Consider the following 19642-nt stretch of genomic DNA (forward strand, 5'->3'; position numbering starts at 1 on the left):
GGCTTAGTTGCTCCGCAGCATGTGGGATCTTCCTGGACCAGGGCTCAACCCATATCCCCTGCATTTGCAGGTGGATTCTTAACCACTGCACCACCAGGGAAGTCCCATATTGAGTAATAGTTTATCACACAAAAAATTGTGAGAAAGGGGTCAATAGTAGAAACCTTACCGATTCTAGAACAATTCACTGCTATGATTAAGTTATAAACTCTCCACTTGGCAGACTAAAAAAAAAAAAAACCCATTTAAGGCAATATATCAATATTTAGATTCCACTGTTATTTTTAAGAATACAATAGTTAAGACTTTATCCTTTAAATTAGCCTCAGCTATGACAAGAAAAAGCATGAATAATTTATAGCAATGATAAGTCCAATATTTCAACATGAATGATTTGGACTTATGCAAAAAAAAAAAAATCAAATCTAGTATCTCAGAGGCTATTCATATCTATACTCCAGAAAACAAGAATTTTGCCTAAAAACAAAAGGTACGTGAGATAGTCTCAGCTTATCAAACTTTTAAAACCAAGAGTACCAAAGTAATAATTTCATCAATAATGTAATTAGACAAATCTGTACTGTATAATTAAAAGGAAAAATACCTGCCCAGAGCATTTCAGATATTAAGTCATAACTATACATAATCAAACAGTAACAGACATAGGATTCAAGAGTCAAGAGTAGTGACTAGAAACAGAATAATTTCTTTCAATGCAATATTAAATCTGTACTTTGGCAGTTCTTGATGACAACTGTTTCTAAATTCACCTAAGAATTTTCCCCATAATATTTTTAATAGTGCAGGTTATAGTCTGAGAGAGAATAAAACAAATGGATGTAATGAAAATATAAGTCTTTGAAAACTGATTTTCTATTGGCTGAAAAAGAAGTCTAGAGACTTCTAATCAAAATGGAATAACAGGTACCAAATTTACTATCCCCCCCTAACAATTGTAAAACAAGACAATATACATGAATCAACAAATATCAGAGATCAGACACCAATCAGCACAGGAGAGTGATCCCTGAAGGATGGAAAACAAACAAGACAGGCCAACAGCAGCACAGGGAGGGGATTCCAGGGAAAGAACACTGATCTCCCCCAAGTTCAGGACACAGAGCGAATGTCCAGGGAAGCCAGGATGACTAGAATTTACAAAGGCGGAGTACCAGAGAGGAGAGAGATGAACAGAAAGGTCTGGAGATTTGAGGTTCCCCTCAAGTTGTCAACTGAGTACTGATCACCATATGCATGTGAGAAATTGCCTGAGCCAGAGGAAAAAAACACCCAAAAGGAGTAAAGGTTAACAACCCCTAGGTTCACACATCACCCAGGTTCACACATCACTCAAGGTAAAATTCACAATATCTGGCACCCAATTAAAAATTACTAGGTATGCAAAGAAACAGGAAAATATCATCCATAATGAAAAGTCAGTCAATTAAAACCAGTCCAGAAAAGATAATGATAAAATTAGTAGACAGACATTAAAAGTTACTTTAATTATATTCCATATGGTCAGAAGCTAGAAAGGCTAAACATAGTAACTAGTAATACAAGATAGCACACTCAAATTGAACTTCTAAAGTTGAACACCATGGTTAAGAGGAAATGGGGAATGACTGCTAATGTGTTGAGGGTTGCTTTTGGGGACAGTGCAAATGTTCTCAAATTGACTATGGTAATGGGTGCACAACTCTGTAAATATATAAAAACTACTGAATTTGCACCTTAAGTGGGTGAATTGTGTGAATTATACTGTTACCAATTACAGCTGTCACCAAAAGAGGCAGACAGACACACACACACAGAGGCAGAAAAATTTCCACATTAATGCACTGAAGGAAAGAAGTCCTATCGACCTAGCAACCCAGAAAAAAACTTTCAAGAGTGATGGCAAATTGCAAGATGAAAAGAGCTATGGAGATGGATGGTAGTGATGGATGCACAACATTATGAATGTATCTGATAAAAAAACCTTCCCACAAAGAATATTCTAGAACCAGAAGAGTTCATTGGCGAATACTACCAAACATTTAAGGAAGAATTAGTATCAATTCTACACAAATTCATCCAGAAAACTGAAGAGGACACTTTCCAACTCATTCTATAAGGTCATCATCATCCTGACACCAAAACCAGACAAAACTAGTACAAGAAAACTACAAAATGACATCCTCATGAACATAAATGTAAACTGACAAAAGAGATCCAACAATATATTAAAAGGATAATGACCAAGTAAGATTTGCACCAGAAAATGCTAGGTTTGTTGAACATTCAAAAAATATAATTTAAAAAATGTTTCTCAGAAAAGAAAATCATCTAAATAAATGCAGGAAGAGTGTTTGACAAATTTTTAAAAATTCTCATATCAGCTGATTTTTCAGCAGAAACTCTACAGGCCAGAGGGGAGTGGCACAATATATTTAAAGCAATGAAAGGGAAAAACCTACAAGAATATTCTACCCAGCAAGGCTCTCATTCAGATTTGGAGAAATCAAAAGCTTTACAGACAAGCAAAAGCTAAGCTTTACAACAAACCAGCTTTACAACAAATGTTAAGGGAACTTCTCTAGGTGAAAAATAAAAGGCCACAACTAGAAAGAAAGTTATGAAAATGAAAAAGCTCACCAGTAAAGGCAAGCATACAGTAAAAGTAGGAAATCACACACACAATCCTAGTAGGGAGGCTAAGAAACAAAAAGTAGGAAAATCACTATGTCCACAATAAGCAGTTAAGAGATAAGCAAAAATATAAGACATAAAATGTGATATCAAAAACAGTAATTGTAAGGGGAGGAGAGTACAAATGCAGGGTATTTAGAATGCATATACACTGCTATACAAACCTCTTGGTAACCACAAACCAAGTATCTATAATAGATATACACACAAAAAAGAAAAAGGAATTCAAACATAACACTAAAGACAGTCATCAAATCACGAGAACAAAAGAAGAAAAGGGAAAAAAAGACCTAAAAAACTAAATCTAAAACAATTAACAAAATGGCAAAAAGAATATACATATCAATAATTACCTTAAACGTAAACAGACTAAATGCTCCAACCAAAAGACACTGAGTGGTTGAATGGATGCAAAAACAATACTCTATATATGCTACCTACAAAACGCTCACTTCAGAACTAAAGACACACACAAAGTGAGTGAATGGAAAAAAGGAATTCTACCCAAATGGAAACCAAAAGAAAGCCAGAGTAGCAATACTTATATCAGACAAAACAGACTTTAAAATAAACATTGTTACAGAAGACCAAAAAGGACACTACATAATGACCAAAGGATCAATCCAGGAAGAAGATATAACAAATGTAAATATATATGCAACCAACATAGAAGCACTTAAATATATAAGGCAAATATTAACATATATAAAAGGAGAAATCAACAATAACACAATAATAGTATTGGACTTAACACCCCACTTACATCAATGGACAAGTCATCAGAGAGAAAATCAATAAGGAAACAGAGACCTTAAATGACACATTAGACAACATAGACTTAATTGATAAATATAGAGCATTCCATCCAAAAGCAGCAGAATAAACATTCTTTTCAAGTGCACATGGAACATTCTCCAGGACAGATCACATGCTAGGCCACAAAACAAGCCTTGGTAAATTTAAGAAAATTTAAACCATATCAAGCATCTTTTCTGACCACAATGCTGAGACCAGAAATCAACTACAAGGAAAAAAAATGCAAAAAACACAAACAATATGCTATTAAACAGTCAATGCACCACTGAAACCTAAAGCAACTAGAGAAAGAACAAACAAAACCCAAAGTTAGTAGAAGTTAAGAAATCATGAAGATCAGAGCAGAAATAAATGAAATGGAGACTAAAAAGATAATAAAGATCAATAAAACTAAAAGCTGGTTCTTTGAAAAGATAAACAAAATTGATAAACCTTTAGCCAGACTCATCAAGAAAAAAGGGGAGAGGGCCCAAATCAATAAAATCAGAAATGAAAAAAGGAGAAGTTACAACTGATACCACAGCAATACAAAGGATCATAAGAGACTACTATGAACAACTATATACCAATAAAATGGACAATCTATAAGAAATGGACAAATTCTTAGAAAGGTATAATCTCCCAAGAATGAACCAGGAAGAAATAGAAAACATGAACAGACCAATTACCAGTATTGATTTTGAATCAATAATTTAAAAACTCCCAACAAACAAAAGTCCAGGACCAGATGGCTTCACTAGTGAATTCTACTAAATTTTTAGAGAAGAGTTAACATCTAACCTTCTAAAACTATTCCAAAAAATTACAGAGGAAGGAATATTTCTAATCTCGTTCTATGAGGCCAGCGACACCCTGATACCAAAATCAGACAAAGATATAACAAAAAAAAAGAAAATTAGAGGCCAATATCACTGATGAACACAGATGCAAAAATCCTCAACAAAATAATAGCAAATTGAATCCAACAACACATTAAAAGGATCATACACCATGATCAAGTGGGATTTATCCCAGGGATGCAAGGATATTTCAATATCCACAAACCAATCAATGGGATACACCACATTAACAAATTGAAGAATAAAAACCATAGGATCATCTCAATAGACACAGAAAACACTTCTGAAAAAAACCAACATACATTTATGATAAAAAAACTCTCCAGAGATTGTGGATATAGAGGGAACTTACCTCAACACAAGAAAGGTCATATATGACAAACCCACAGCTAGCATCATACTCAATGGTGAAAAGCTGAAAGCATTCCCTCTAAGATCAGGAACAAGACAAGGATGCCCACTCTTGCCACTTTTATTCAACATAGTTTGGAAGTCTTAGCCACAGCAATCAGACGAGAAATAAAGGGAATCAAATTAGAAAGGAAGAAGTAAAACTGTCACTGTTTGCAGATGACATGATACTATACATAGAAAATCCTAAGGATGCCACCAGAAAACTACTAGAGCTCATCAATGAATTTGGTAAAGTTGCAGGATACAAAATTAATATACAGAAATCTGTTGCATTTCTATACACTAACAACAAACTACCAGAAAGAAATGAAAGAAACGTCATTTTGCATCACATCAAAAAGAATAAAATACCTAGGAATAAACCTACCTAAAGAGGCAAAAGACCTGTACTCCAAACAACTATTAGACACTGATGAAAGAAACTGAAGATGACAAACACAGATGGAAAGATATATCATGTTCTTGGATTGGAAGAATCAATAATGTTAAAATGACCGTACTATCCAAGGCAATCTACAGATTCAATGCAATCCCCATCAAATTACCAATGGCATTTTTCACAGAACTAGAAAAACAAATTTTAAATTTGTATCAAAACAGAAAAGACCCCGAACAGCCAAAACAATCTTGAGAAAGAAAAACAGAGTGGGAGGAATTATACCCCCTGACTTCAGACTATACTACAAGCTACAGTACTCAAAACAGTATGGTACTGGCACAAAAACAGACACATAGATCAGTGGAACAGGACAGAAAGCCCAGAAATAAACCTACACTCTTATGGTCAATTAATCTATGACAAAGGAGGTAAGACTATACAACAGAGAAAAGATGATCTCTTCAAAAAGTGGTGTTGGGGGCTTCCCTGGTGGCACAGTGGTTGAGAGTCCACCTGCCGATGCAGGGGACGCGGGTTCGTGCCCCAGTCCGGGAAGATCCCACATGCCGCGGAGTGGGATGCAGGGGACGCAGGTTCGTGCCCCAGTCCGGGAAGATCCCACATGCCGCGGAGTGGCTGGGCCCATGAGCCATGGCCGCCGAGCCTGCGCGTCCGGAGCCTGTGCTCCACAACGGGAGAGGCCACAACAGTGAGAGGCCCGCGTACCGCAAAAAACAAAAACAAACAAACAAACAAAAAAAGTGGTGCTGGGAAAACTGGACAGCTATATGTAAATGAGTGAAATTAGAACATTCTCTAACACCATGTACAAAAATAAACTCAAAATGGATTTAAGAGCTAAATGTAAGACCAGATACTAAAAAACTCCTAGAGGAAAACATAGGCAGAACAATCTTTGACATAAATCACAGCAATATTTTTGGGGGATCTGTCTCCTAAAGTAAAGGAAATAAAAGCAAAAATAAACAAGTGCAACCTAATTAAACTTAAAAGCTTTTGCACAGCAAAGGAAACCATCAACAAAACAAAAAGACAACCTACTCAATGGGAGTAAATATTTGCAAATGATATGACCTATAAGGGATTAATATCCAACATATATAAAAAGCTCACACAACTCAATATCAAAAAACAACCAACCCGGGCTTCCCTGGTGGCGCAGTGGTTGCGCGTCCGCCTGCCGATGCAGGGGAACCGGGTTCGCGCCCCGGTCTGGGAGGATCCCACATGCCGCGGAGCGGCTGGGCCCATGAGCCATGGCCGCTGAGCCTGCGCGTCCGGAGCCTGTGCTCCGCAACGGGAGAGGCCACAGCAGAGGAAGGCCCGCATACCACAAAAAAAAAAAAAAAAAAAAAAACAACCAACCCGATTAAAAAATGGGCAGAACTGATTAGTTTTCCAAAGAGGAAATGCAGATGGCCAACAGGCACATGAAAAGATGCTCAACATCTCTTATCATTGGGAAATGCAAATCAAAACCACAATGAGATACCCCTCACACCTGTCAGAATGGCTATCACCAAAAAGAACAATAATAACAAATGTTGGTGCGGATGTAGAGGAAAGGGAACCCTCCTACACTGTTGGTGGGAATGTAAACTGGTGCAGCCACTGTGGAAAACAGTATGAGGTTTCTCAAAAAACTAAAAATAGAATTACCATATGACCCAGCAATTCCACTCTTTAAACACTAATTCCAAAAGATACATGCTTCTCAATGTTTATAGCAGCATTATTTGCAATTGCTAAGACATGGAAGCAACATAAGTGTCCATCAACAGATGAATGGATAAAGATGTGGTATATAGATACAATGAAATACTACTCGGCCATAAAAAGGAATGAAATTTTGCCATTTGCAGCAACATGGATGGACGTGGAAGGCATTATGCTAAGTGAATAAGTCAGAAAAAGAAAGACAAATGTTGTATGATATCATTTATATGTGGAATCTAAAAAATATAACTAGTGAATATAACAAAAGGGAGGTACACATTCATAGATACAGAGAACAGACTAGTAGTTACCAGTGGTGGGAGGGAGGGGGCGATATACGGGTGGGAGGTACAAACTACTGGGTGAAAGGCCACAAGGATGTATTGTACAACACAGAGAATATAGCCAATATTCTATAATAACTGTAAATGGACTGTAACCTCTAAAGATTGTATAAGAAATTTGAAAAGAATTTTTAATAAATAAAATAAAATGAATCCTCTTGTACACTAAAAAAAATATTTTAAACTCTCAGTAAGCTAAGAATAGACAGCTTCCTCAATCTTGATAAAGGGCATCTACAAAAAGCTTAGTGATTAAGGGATAAATCCTTTCCCTAAGGTCAGAAACAAAGCAAGAATATCTACTCTCACCACTACCATTCAACATTATACCAGAAGTCCTAGCCATTCTAAGAAGACAAGAAAAATTAAAAACTGAAAAGGGAGAAGTAAAGCTCTTTATTTGCAAATACCAAATCATCTATTTAAAAATCCTATGGAATCTATAAAAATGCTACCAATATGTGAGTTTAGCAAAGTCGTAGAACAAAAGATCGATATACAAAAATACCGTATTTCTGTATGCTAGCAATGAATAATCAGAAATTGAAATTTAAAAATCATAACATTTACAATTATTTACTGTATTATATATCAAAATTATGAAACATTTAGGGGTAAATTTGACCAAAAAAATGTGCAGAACCCATGTGTACTAAGAACTACAAAACAATGCTGAGAGAAATGAAAGAAGTCCTAAGTAAGTGAAGAGAGATAGTGTTCACAGATCGGAAGATTCAATATTGTTAAGATGTTAGATCTCCCCAAAGTGGTTTACAGAGTCAACACAATCCCAATGAAAATATCAACAAATTTGAAACAGGCATGCTGATTTTAAAATTCATATGAAAATTCAAAGGATGCAGAAAAGCCACAGCAACTCTGAAAAAGAACAAAAAGACCAACACTGGGCTTCCCTGGTGGCGCAGTGGTTGAGAGTCCGCCTGCCGATGCAGGGGACACGGGTTCGTGCCCCGGTCCAGGAGGATCCCACATGCCGTGGAGTGGCTGGGCCCACGAGCCATGGCCACTAAGCCTGCGCGTACGGAGCCTGTGCTCCACAACGGGAGAGGCCACAACAGTGAGAGACCCGCGTACCGCAAAAAAAAAATAAAGTAAAATAAAATAAAATAAAATAAAATAAAAGACCAACACTACCTGATTTCAGGACTAATTATATAAAGAACTCTAAAACCTCAATAAAAAGAAAACAACCTAAAACAGGTAAATGATGTGAACAGACACTTCACCAAAGATGACATAGAGATGGCAAATAATCACGTGAAAAGATGCTCAACATGAATAGTCATTAAGAAAATGCAAATTAAAACCACAATGAGATACCACTGCACACCCAGAAGAATGGCTGAAATTAAAAAGACTTGCCTTGCCAAGCGTTGGTGAGGGTATGGATCAAAGACGTAACACGAATGTAAAATGAGACAATCTCTTTGCAAAACAGTCTGTCAGTATTTTTAAAAGTTAGACATACACCTATCATATGACCAGTTCCATTCTTAGGTATTTGCCCAAGAGAAACAAAGCTATGCCCACACAAAGACTTACACATAAAATGTTCACAGTAGCTTAATTTGTAATAGCCAAATACTAGAAATCATCCAAATATGTTCATCAACAAGTGAATGATAAACAAACGTTGGTATATCCAAATAATGGAATAATACTCAATAAAGAGAATGAACTACTGACCAACAAAAATGGATAAATCTCAAATTAAGTAGAGTAGACAAAAATAAAAGAGTACATACCTTATGACTTCATTTACATAAAAATTCTACAAAATGTAAAGTAATCTATGGTTATAGAAATCAGAACAGTGGTTGCCTGCGTATGGGAGAGGGGATGAAGAAATATGATAAACTATTTACTGAGAGCCTACCACGTGTTTCAGCCCCCTACACTCAAGGTACTACTTAAGAAAAGGACTTGAGAAATGTATTTTTATACTTCAACTTAATTGGAAGGATATAAAATTCTCAAACAATAAGGTAGCCAAAAAGAAAACCAGAAAGTCTGTGAAGAAGGGAAGGGAAAAAAAAAGTCAAGTATAAGGAATCATGTATAAATACATCAATCATACAGGGGTTGGAGAGAGAAGGGAAGGGAAGACTCAGATCTCTTCCATATGCCAAAAAGAAAAATTCTGGAATAAATTTATAAACACCAAAACCCAGAAAAGAAATGGAAGAGAATATATCTAAGCATAAAAACTCATATCCTAGAATCCAACAATGAAAGCACTGTCAGGTTTGAATTCATTAAAATTTAAAACCTCTACAGTTGACCTTTGAACAATGTGGACGCTCCACACATAACCTGCAGTAAGTCCTCTGTATCTGCCGTTCTGCATCCTCGGATTCAACCAACCTTGGATCATGTAGTACTGCGGTGTGCATTTACTGAAAAAAATCTGCATATAAGAGGGCCTATGCAATTCAAACCAGTAATTTCAAGGGTCAACTGTATATGGTGGAGATGCCAACATGTTTGGCAGCCAAAGAGATAACATACATTAATTCAGCCAACTTTCAGTGACTAGTATGCTGGTGTGGGGACAGAATGGTAAATACGACAAAGTTCCTACCCTCAGGATTTTTTATGTGAGCTCCATAATAAAAAATAAAACAAAAAGTATGGGCTTCCCTGGTTGCACAGTGGTTAAGAATCCGCCTGCCAATGCAGGGGACATGGGTTTGACCCCTGGTTTGGGAAGATACCACATGCCATGGAGCAACTAAGCCTGTGTGCCACAACTACTGAGACTGTGCTCTAGAGCCTGCGAGCCACAACTACTGAGCCCATGTGCCTAGAGCCCGTGCTCTGCAACAAGAGAAGCCACCGCAAATGAGAAGCCTGCGCATCGCAATAAAGAGTAGCCCCTGCTCGCCGCAGCTAGAGAAAGCAGCGCGAAGCAACAAAGACCCAACACAGCCAAAAATAAATCAACGAAATAAATTTTTAAACAATAAAAAATAAAACAAAAAATAAAGCAATCAGCAATAGGAAAACGAACAACAAAATAAGAACAAGTAAATCAATCAATAAAAAACAAAGGATCAGTAATTTTAAAAAGTTCATTTCAGTAATGAAAGAGATGCAAATTTAAATAAAACACTTCTACCTATGCAAATAGCAAAATAAGAAGATTAATACCCAGTAATGACAAGGCTAAGGGGGAAACAGTGCACTCATGCATTATGGGAAAAATATAACCATGTTTTAAACCATATTTTAATCCTGTAGTAATAGCTACTAAAATTTTAAATCTGAATATTCTTTGCCCTGCCACAATTCAACAATTAGAGGTTTACCTTATGAAAATGCTATTCAAGTATGCCAAGATATATACTGTTAGTAGTAGGGAAAAATTTGAAATAACATAAATGATCATTAATAGGGCATACTTAAATTTTGGATCACATATACAATGCAATTCTGCAGCCATTAAAGAGGATGCAATAGAGCTATATACATTGATATGGAAAGGTTTTTTTAAAAACAAATAAAGTAGGAAAAAAGCAAATTTCAAAGCATTATATTATAGTACTCCATTTTTTAAAAAATTTTGGTTTAAAAGATCAAAGGTTATAGAAGCAAAAGAATGTAACATACTGTAGAGAAAGATAAATCTCTACTGGTAGAACTAGGTAATCCAAGAAATTAAGGTTCCTAATTTTCTGGTAGAGGGCAATGAACAAGGAAGACAACTTTTGAGGTTCTGATGACATCTATTTACTTCTCCATAAACTGAACATATTCACAAGCACTCAAAAATTTGCATTCAATTTTAAGCAGTTTAGTGACTTGAGAAAAGCTGGGATTATCCTGGTCTAGGTTAAGAGCCCTGTTTTGATAAGTAATTTCATTCTAAAGTGCCCAGAATCCTTTATTGCTAAATATCAGGAGACAGAAAGAATCTAATTAGTGCTCCCTGAAATGAGAGGGGTGATTAGCAAACACTAAAGAGCTTAGGTGTAATCACAGTTACCTACAGAGAGATCACTACCTCTGCATTTGCAGATTCAGAAAAAAACCCCAAATCTTGACTAAATCTCTAAAACTCTGACATTGTAGAAGAAATAAGAATTACAGCTGATCTTCATTACTCCTGGATTCTGTATATGCAATTTGCCCACTCCCTCAAATTTATGTGTAATTCCCAAATCAATTCTTACAACGATTTCACAGTCATTCACAAATATGCGCATAGTAAAAATTGGAGTTGCTCAAGTTTCCAGCTGAGGTCCAACAAGGCAACACTCTTTCTTCTTGTTGCAGCTCTCACAATGTAAACAAGTATCTTTTTCACTATTTAGTGCCACAGTTTTTGCATTTTTGTGCTTTCTGAGTAATTCTGATGTATAAAATGGCCCTCAAGTGTAGTGCTGAATGCAAGGCTGTGTGATGTGCCTTAGATAAAGCTTCCTTCAGGCACAAGTTACAGGGCTGCTGTCCATGAATTTAATTTTAATGAGTGACAATATACATTAAACAAGGTGTCTTTAAATAGAAACACACAAAACAGCTTAAGTATTTATCAGCTGACAAAAATGTTACTACCAGAGGTTCATAGGAACCTAACTCTTTATTTCCTCTGGGAATAATGGTTCAGTATTTGCTAACTCAGGTAGTTATACAGAACATAACTACAGCGAATAATAAGAATCAACTATAATTAGAAAAGGTGGTAATCTGAATTCTTCTCCAGTTACAACTCCTGATGAAGTTCAAGACTAGGATTTCAGGCTCCTAGCAAGGGAAACTGCAACCTCACAAAAGGAAGACTCTGTTGTAAGATTTGGAAAGAAACTAGATAAAGTTACACAAAGGGTGCTAAGGAAAACATTTGGCAGATTAAATATAGCAATAATGCTTAGTTTAAAAATAGCAGCGTTGACAAGGGAGAAAATGAACTTAATGCACCAAGTGTTAGTTTGTATGAGTTAACAAATGGAAGTCTCCACCCATAAAGGAAAACACAATTGCAAAGGTACATACACATCTGTTGAACTGTGGTGGGAAGGAATTCATGTCCTCATAGCAACAGAGAGATGCCGCTTGTTCAAATTAAACAGATCTAATTTAAGTAAAAGAAGATTATACTTGAAGGTAATAAGTCTAGAACCTGAGAATGGAAAGACTAAGGCCAAATATTAGGAAGAAGACAAAAAGTGAGAGAAAGGGGAGAATGTTAGTTCAAAATAAAATCACCACCACAGTGTGATGTAGAAAAGAATGATGCATTCAAAGTCAGGGGACTTACATTTTAAAGTTCTGTGCTCTACCACTAAGTAGCTTTACCACTTAATAACTGCCCTTAAGAAAAGAAGATGTTTTTTGCAAAGCTGAGTCACTAACATCTAAACTAGTTAATCTCCTTACACTTTTCTTAAAAACATTACATTTTTTAGATGAACATGCTTATTAAATAATACAGTACCATTAAAAAAAAATTCTATCACCCAGCATAACTACCATTATATCACATTCATAGTGTTAATATAAAAAATAAATAGGAATCAAAATGGACTGAACTGTACATGCTTCTTTAATTTGATTTAATAAAAGAAAAATGAAAAACTAATGGAACTATAGACCTTCAAAACTTGTTTTTCTTTTGCTACAAAAGATTTTCTAAAATCCCTCTAAGGTTAAGAGAAGTTCTAAAAAACATTAAAGGTTAGAGTCTTTATAGTTTTAACTGCATGCTTCACTTTTAAACTTGACTCCCAATAATAAAACAGAAAGAGATCATCATCTTACACTTCTTCCCACCGAGTCATTACATTACTGCTGTCAAAATTACAAACGCATATACCATTTGACCTACAAATATTATCAAAAGAAATACAAAATAATCTACAAGGTTATTCACTACAACACTTTGTCACAGACTGACCATCAGTATTGTACCACTGAAATAAATTACAGTACACATGTGACAGAATATCATGGAGCTTAAAACATATAGGAAAGCTATCTATATACTTATTTAGAAATCGCTCCAAAACATGTTACATTAAAAAAAAGAGCACAGTGCAGAAATATGTATATACTACCTTTTGAATTAAAAATACGGTATGGAATAAGAATCTATTTTGTATATGCACAGAAGGACTCCAAAGGGATGCAAAAGAAAGTAATAAAGCTGTATGTGAATGGCCACATGCCTGTGCATGCTAGGAGGTATAACAGGGCGATGAGAGACTTCCACTGTATACTTTTTTATATTCTCACATGTCCCCTCTTCCCGAGATGTGGTTAACTCTGCTTTCCCCTGACTAATATCATTAACTCAGGAGTCAGCTATTCTAAGGATGCTTTCCATGATTCCCCCTGGTTAAGACAATCTTAAAGATGATAAATGGTTCAAGCTTTCTCCCCTGTATTTATCATGGTTTGATAGTTACCTTATTGTGGGAATTTCCTCCCATAGCCTGCTGGATTCCTGAAATCTTATGTCCCATCAGAAGTTTCAAAATAAATGAATGAATGAGTGACATGTAAGTGATTCCAATGAGTTCATGATGGCCTCAGAGCCACCATTCAGTATCTGTTGCCTCTACTTGGGTTTCCCTCCTCCCCTGTTTACCCACCCCCACTATGAACTTCCATATAGCAGACACCAGGGTTGTCCAGGGGGTGAGCAGATGCACAAGCTGATAACATAATGAAAGCTACCTGACTCTGTAGCTACACTTCTCACATTACCAAAACAGAGCCAAATATAATATTTAAATTTTTTTAAAAATCAGAAGTATTTGATCCAGAATTTGAGAGACATGGTCTATCACTCTCCAATGGAAAAACAGTAAGTGTGAATACAGATTACTTTCATGATAAACTCAAGCTTTCAAAATGTTGGAAAATGTCACAAAGTAGAAAAGACTAATATGCAGCCTACAGCCAGGGCACCTGATTCAAAGATCATTTAATGACCAAGGAGTCCAGACCCAAGCCCCTATTTCCTGGAAGGTTCCTGGATGTGGCTCTGGTTAGTACATTCCCTTGCCCTACACTGCTACTTCAAGAGCCTGGAACAAGTAGTTGTTCTGGGATACAGATGTATCTCAAAAACAGGTAACCAGTGTTGCCCCCATACAATGAGAAAACAATAAGACCACCACCAAATGAGGAACCTGAGAGTTGTTTGGTATCTGCAGATTTTTTAAGCAGAATTTTCACATCTGTGCACATCTGGATTTCAGTTTCCTATAACGAGAGTAATTTGTTGTTGACCAATCATCCCACTGGGGGAAAGAAAAACTGGTAAAAATAGAGGAACCCCCCCCTCCAAATGAGCTCAAAAGCAATGGAGGACTACAGAGGCAGCAAAGACGTGAGAGACAAAGAACCTGGAGGAAAGGGAAGCAAACGGAAGTAATCAGCAAGACACATCCCACCACATTACTTCTGGAAGAATATGTTAAATCACAAGCAGTTAACGAACAAGACACATCCCACCACGTTACTTCCGGAAGAATATGTTGAATCACAAGCAGCAGAAGCAAGTAGATGAGAAGAAAGCTGGGGCTGAAAGCCTGAGTTGTTGAGCACAACTTTAAGTCCTCTTACACATTTGGGAAGACAAAATGGGAACTGAAGAACCATCGAGGAATTAGACTCTGTTAACCATCAAGATTCCAGTTGGCATCTATAAATGGAATAGGGGTTACCCTGCAGTAAGTCAACTGTTACAACCACTGAACACCACGCTTAAATGAGATGAATGAATCCCTGATCAGATTAAGGTCACCCACCCATTCCTACCACAACTGCCTGACAAACACAGAAGCAAATTCACTCCTAAGAAAGAGAATACCATCCAGACCATCAACTTATTCTACCAATTCATATATAATTGCTAGTATTTAATAAAAACTACCAGACCAAGGGAGTGAAAAGCAGAAGAAAAAGAGAAACAACAAAACAGAACCCCCAGGAGATTCAGATACTGGAGTTACCAACCACAATTTTTTTTTTTAAATTGATAGACTTACATTTTCAGCAAGATAGAGTAATATGGACTGGATTTACCCTCCCACCTAAAACAACAAAAAAAACGGACAAATATATGAAAAATTGAGTTTCAGACACTGGACACCAGGCAGCACAGGACAGTGATCGTTGATAGATGGGGAACAAACAAGGTGAGCCCTTAAGACTGTTCCAGTTTACTGCTACAGTTTCCAGAAAGTAATGCAGGGAGACAGAAACCTGGTGGAGTCTGGCAATATTATGTAAGTTGAGGAGATAAAGCTGGGAGTCCAAAGATGCCAAGGTGGCTATAGTTCACAGGGCAGAGGGCCAGAAAGGAGAGACTAAACAGATAGAAAGCTCTGGAGATCTGAAGAGAATACTCCCACCCACCCACCCACCCAGCCACATTATCACAACTGGGAGGAATTTAGTGCAATTCAGTAACGAGTACAAAGTGTCCACAGTAAGTCTGAAAGTAGTCTGGGCCCCAGAGATTCTCCAAACTGACCAGCGAAGGCCCCACGCTGAGAAAAAAAAGCTCCAAAAATGGAAACAAAATTAAATACGACAGGTATAAAAAGAGATGAAGGGAAAAAAAGGTCCAGATAAAAATGAGAGAAGGGAACAGAACCAGAAAGTTTCAGAAAACAATTACCCACATTGTGAACACTCTGCAAACAAACAAACAAAACACACATCTCCCATTTGCCAATAACAGGACTATTTTAAGCAACAAAGTAAGAGTAATCATGACAACTCATGGCATATGTTTGAAACCAAAATATACTAGTTAATAATGATACTTTAAAAATCTAATTGGTCACCCTCAAAGGACAATAGTTTATCCTGAAAACTAGTAAATAAAAGGAAAGAAATAAGCATTCTTTTCTGCCTTTCCTATACAAATTGTACCTTGAGTAATCAATTAGTAAATGAGGGAGTAAATCAACTATACTCCAATATAAAATAAAAATTAAATTTTAAAAAAATGAAGGAAATTATCTCTTTACAGATGCAGCTCACCTTATTTAAAAAAAGACAGACTATCGCTATTTTGCAACCCTCAAAGAATTAATGGCTCTAGGCACTGCACTGAACATCAGTAGGAAAGAAGGCCTTTTTACCTTATGTGCCTCCTGAAGTAAAAGGACAATACCACATACACTACACAATCTTCAGTCCTGTCAAGGGTCTTAAATTCTGAGTCTGATCAAGCCTCTGCATCCTGCTGCCCATATGGATGAGAAACATGTTGAAATGCATGCAGAAAAATATAGACTGTGGGGTAACAACAGGTCAAACTGCTCAGGTTCAAGAGATAAATTGTAAAGAAAAGGATGGAGGGGGAACATGTAAATTAAGACATATCAAATAAAAAAGGGGGGACTAAACTAAAATGCTTAGGTGTACATAACTTGGTGTTAAAACTGTAAGGAAACAAAAGAAGTGATTACTATAAAAGTCAGGGTAACAGTTACTTTTGGGGAGCAGGTAAGGGCTTGTGATTGGCTGTGGTGTGGAAGGGGTTCTGGGATAAGTGAAAAACTTCTAATTCTTGACCTGCGTATTATAAGGCTTCTGGCCTTATAATAATTCACTAATATATCTGTGTGGTTTTCTTGAGGATTTTTTTTTTTTTTTTTGACTGCAGCACGCAGCTCTGCGGGGGGAATCTTTGTTCCCCAACCAGGGACTGAACCTGGGCCCTCGGCAGTGAGAGCTCAGAGTCCTAACCACTGGACAGCCAGGGAATTCCCGGTTTTCTTTATCTCTGTTTCATTTTACAATAAACAAGGCTTTCTTTAAAAAGTAAATGATTAATAGTCATTTGGCCTATCTGGTTAACTCCAAATGGCACAAGGATCTAACCACCCATCTCCCTAGAACCAGAAGAATATATTAGATTACTGCTGGTCCAGGATTCAATGACCTCAGATCCCCGGAACTTTGTATCACAGGATCTTAAGGAACTGATGCTAGAGCATATTCATGAAATAACTGTCTTAGCATGAAATGAATTCAGCCTTGAAAATTTCTACACACAGGAGTTTACGTATTAGGGATTGACTAAGACAATAAAGTGACCTTCCTGATAGTGGCTTTGTTAATTATAAGGTCTTGTTCCACAGACCTATTCAATCAATAGTTTATCCTCCATGATACTTGGTAAAGATAAGACTTTGTTAAGAATGTTACTTTAGAGGAATCTCTCCTCTTCCTTCCTATCTTGTACACACATTTCTTCCCAAAGTTTAGAGTAAGCAGAGAACAGTGACTCAAAATTACCAAGGAGTTCCCAACATGAGGTAGAGGGAGGAGAGAGTGAAGAATCCCCTTAACCTCAGACATACAATCTCACTGACCTAAGTGAGCACTTTCTAGATTACCTAAACTTTCTAGAAGCAAAGGACTTGTAATTCAAAAACTGCTAATACAGACTGAAAAAAAAGAAAAATATAGTTAAATACCAATCCGGCAGAAATTAAAAGGGGAAGTTGGAGTGGTGACTGCCTGTGCTTCAAAGGCTCCCCTGACACAGAAAATCAAATCTGACAGGAGAGGCAAAAGAAGAGAGAAATTTCACTCTCCATCACACCATACCAGCTCTCCAAAAATCGAAGAGGGAGAAAAGGAGAGACCCATGTGGGCACCGACCTCTACTATGGCTGCAGAAGAGGGTGTTTAGGTTTACTCAATAGATTAATCAGAACTCTTGAGCTGACAAGGGAGAAATACTATCATCATTACTTCCTTTTGCTTTCTGTATAGCACCCTTCTGCTCAGACTTGGCAGTTATATTTTGTCTATTAGTTATTTACACTGGTATATTCCCTTCTTCTCACTCCCTAATATGCCATAAGCTTCAGAATGAAAGGGAATATGTTTTTTTCATCTATATATTTTCCATATGCCTAGTATAGCACGTGGCAAAATGTTTTACACATAGCATATACTCAGTATGTTTGCTGCATTAAATTAAAAAAAAAATCAAGGGCAGTCAGCTGAAAGAAGAGAAAACTTGCTCTGTATTATTTCAGAAGGCAAAAACCAAGACCAACTAGAAGGAAAGTATGAGGAGGCCAACATGAACACAAAGTTGCCTTGAGAAGTAATAATGTCCCTTTGCCACTTTTGAAGACTGCATTAAAGGTAGAAGGGAACTTTGAGAGCTGCTCCAATTGCTTTTAAGATTTTGTTTCTGAAAAAGGCTGTCCCCAGAGACTAAGACTGAAAAGCAAATGAAGAAAATAAGGAGAAACAAATCTATCCCAGCACCTATACTAGAACTGGCATTTCCCACCTCACTGGAAACCTGTAATTTGATAATGTAAAAGCTCTATCCTACTTTATTAGAGAATTAAGTATCAGAACAAACCTTTGTAAACTAGGCATTTCACATGTGTTATTTTCATTCCATCCTTGATATTATTATCCCCATTTTATAAAAGGACACTGATAGTGAGAGAATAAGCAATGAATGGGTTTTGAACTTTGACTCAAACCATGTTCTTTCTACTGGACCTTCCAGCTTCTAAGATAGATTAGCACTGGTAAAACACAACATTGCTTTCCTTGTGTATTAGCATTAGAAAACAATTTTCTACCATATCTTAACTTCCATACCATAAATTTTTGCTTGCATGTCTTACCACTTATTTCAAGCTCCACCCAATGTGATTTCTTTCCATTTGCTGCTTCCTCAGAGGACATAATTGTGTACATCCTCCGAGGGTCAGGGGGCTCATATTTTTCTTTGGGCATGCCTGTTGAATTAAGAAAAGAAACCAATCAATACCCAGAAGAATCAAATAACTGAAAATAATATCTTTTTAAAAAGTAGACACCCGGGCTTCCCTGGTGGCACAGTGGTTGAGAGTCCACCTGCCGATGCAGGGGACACGGGTCCGTGCCCTGGTCCGGGAAGACCCCACATGCCGCAGAGCGGCTAGGCCCGTGAGCCATGGCCGCTGAGCCTGCGTCTGGAGCCTGTGCTCCGCAATGGGAGAGGCCACAACAGTGAGAGGCCCGCATACTGCAAAAAAAAAAAAAAAAAAAAAGTAGACACCCATATTATATCTCTAAACACAATTTCCCACTAAAAGGAACTAGGAGCTCCTTGGAGAAATGGAGGATTTCAGGTCTGAGATTGGAAAAACACAAACAAGCCTGGACACTAAGAAAGATGCTGTGGCTGTGAAGGAAACAGGAGCCAGCTTGAAGAGGTCCCACTGGCCACAGATATGACAATCTGAACATCAAAAGAAAGACTAGGGCTTCCCTGGTGGCGCAGTGGTTGCGCGTCCGCCTGCCGATGCAGGGGAACCGGGTTCGCGCCCCGGTCTGGGAAGATCCCATATGCCGCGGAGCGGCTGGGCCCGTGAGCCATGGCCGCTGAGCCTGCGCGTCTGGAGCCTGTGCTCCGC

The 19642-nt window shown here is 37.3% G+C and overlaps 1 protein-coding gene across 3 annotated transcripts in view; it reads right to left on the minus strand.

Moving 5' to 3' along the window:
* CNOT6 (CCR4-NOT transcription complex subunit 6) overlaps positions 1-19642 on the minus strand; it is a 70203-nt gene that overhangs the window by 38026 nt on the left and 12535 nt on the right. For all 3 annotated transcript variants that reach the window (XM_007122206.4, XM_007122205.4, XM_007122204.4), the window contains exon 2: positions 18869-18982. In XM_007122206.4, coding sequence (XP_007122268.1) covers positions 18869-18980 — 112 coding nt within the window. In that variant the 5' untranslated portion in view covers positions 18981-18982. The remainder of the gene's footprint in view (positions 1-18868; positions 18983-19642) is intronic.

This window comes from Physeter macrocephalus, chromosome 2 (assembly GCF_002837175.3).
Source record: "Physeter macrocephalus isolate SW-GA chromosome 2, ASM283717v5, whole genome shotgun sequence".
NCBI lineage: Eukaryota > Metazoa > Chordata > Mammalia > Artiodactyla > Physeteridae > Physeter > Physeter macrocephalus.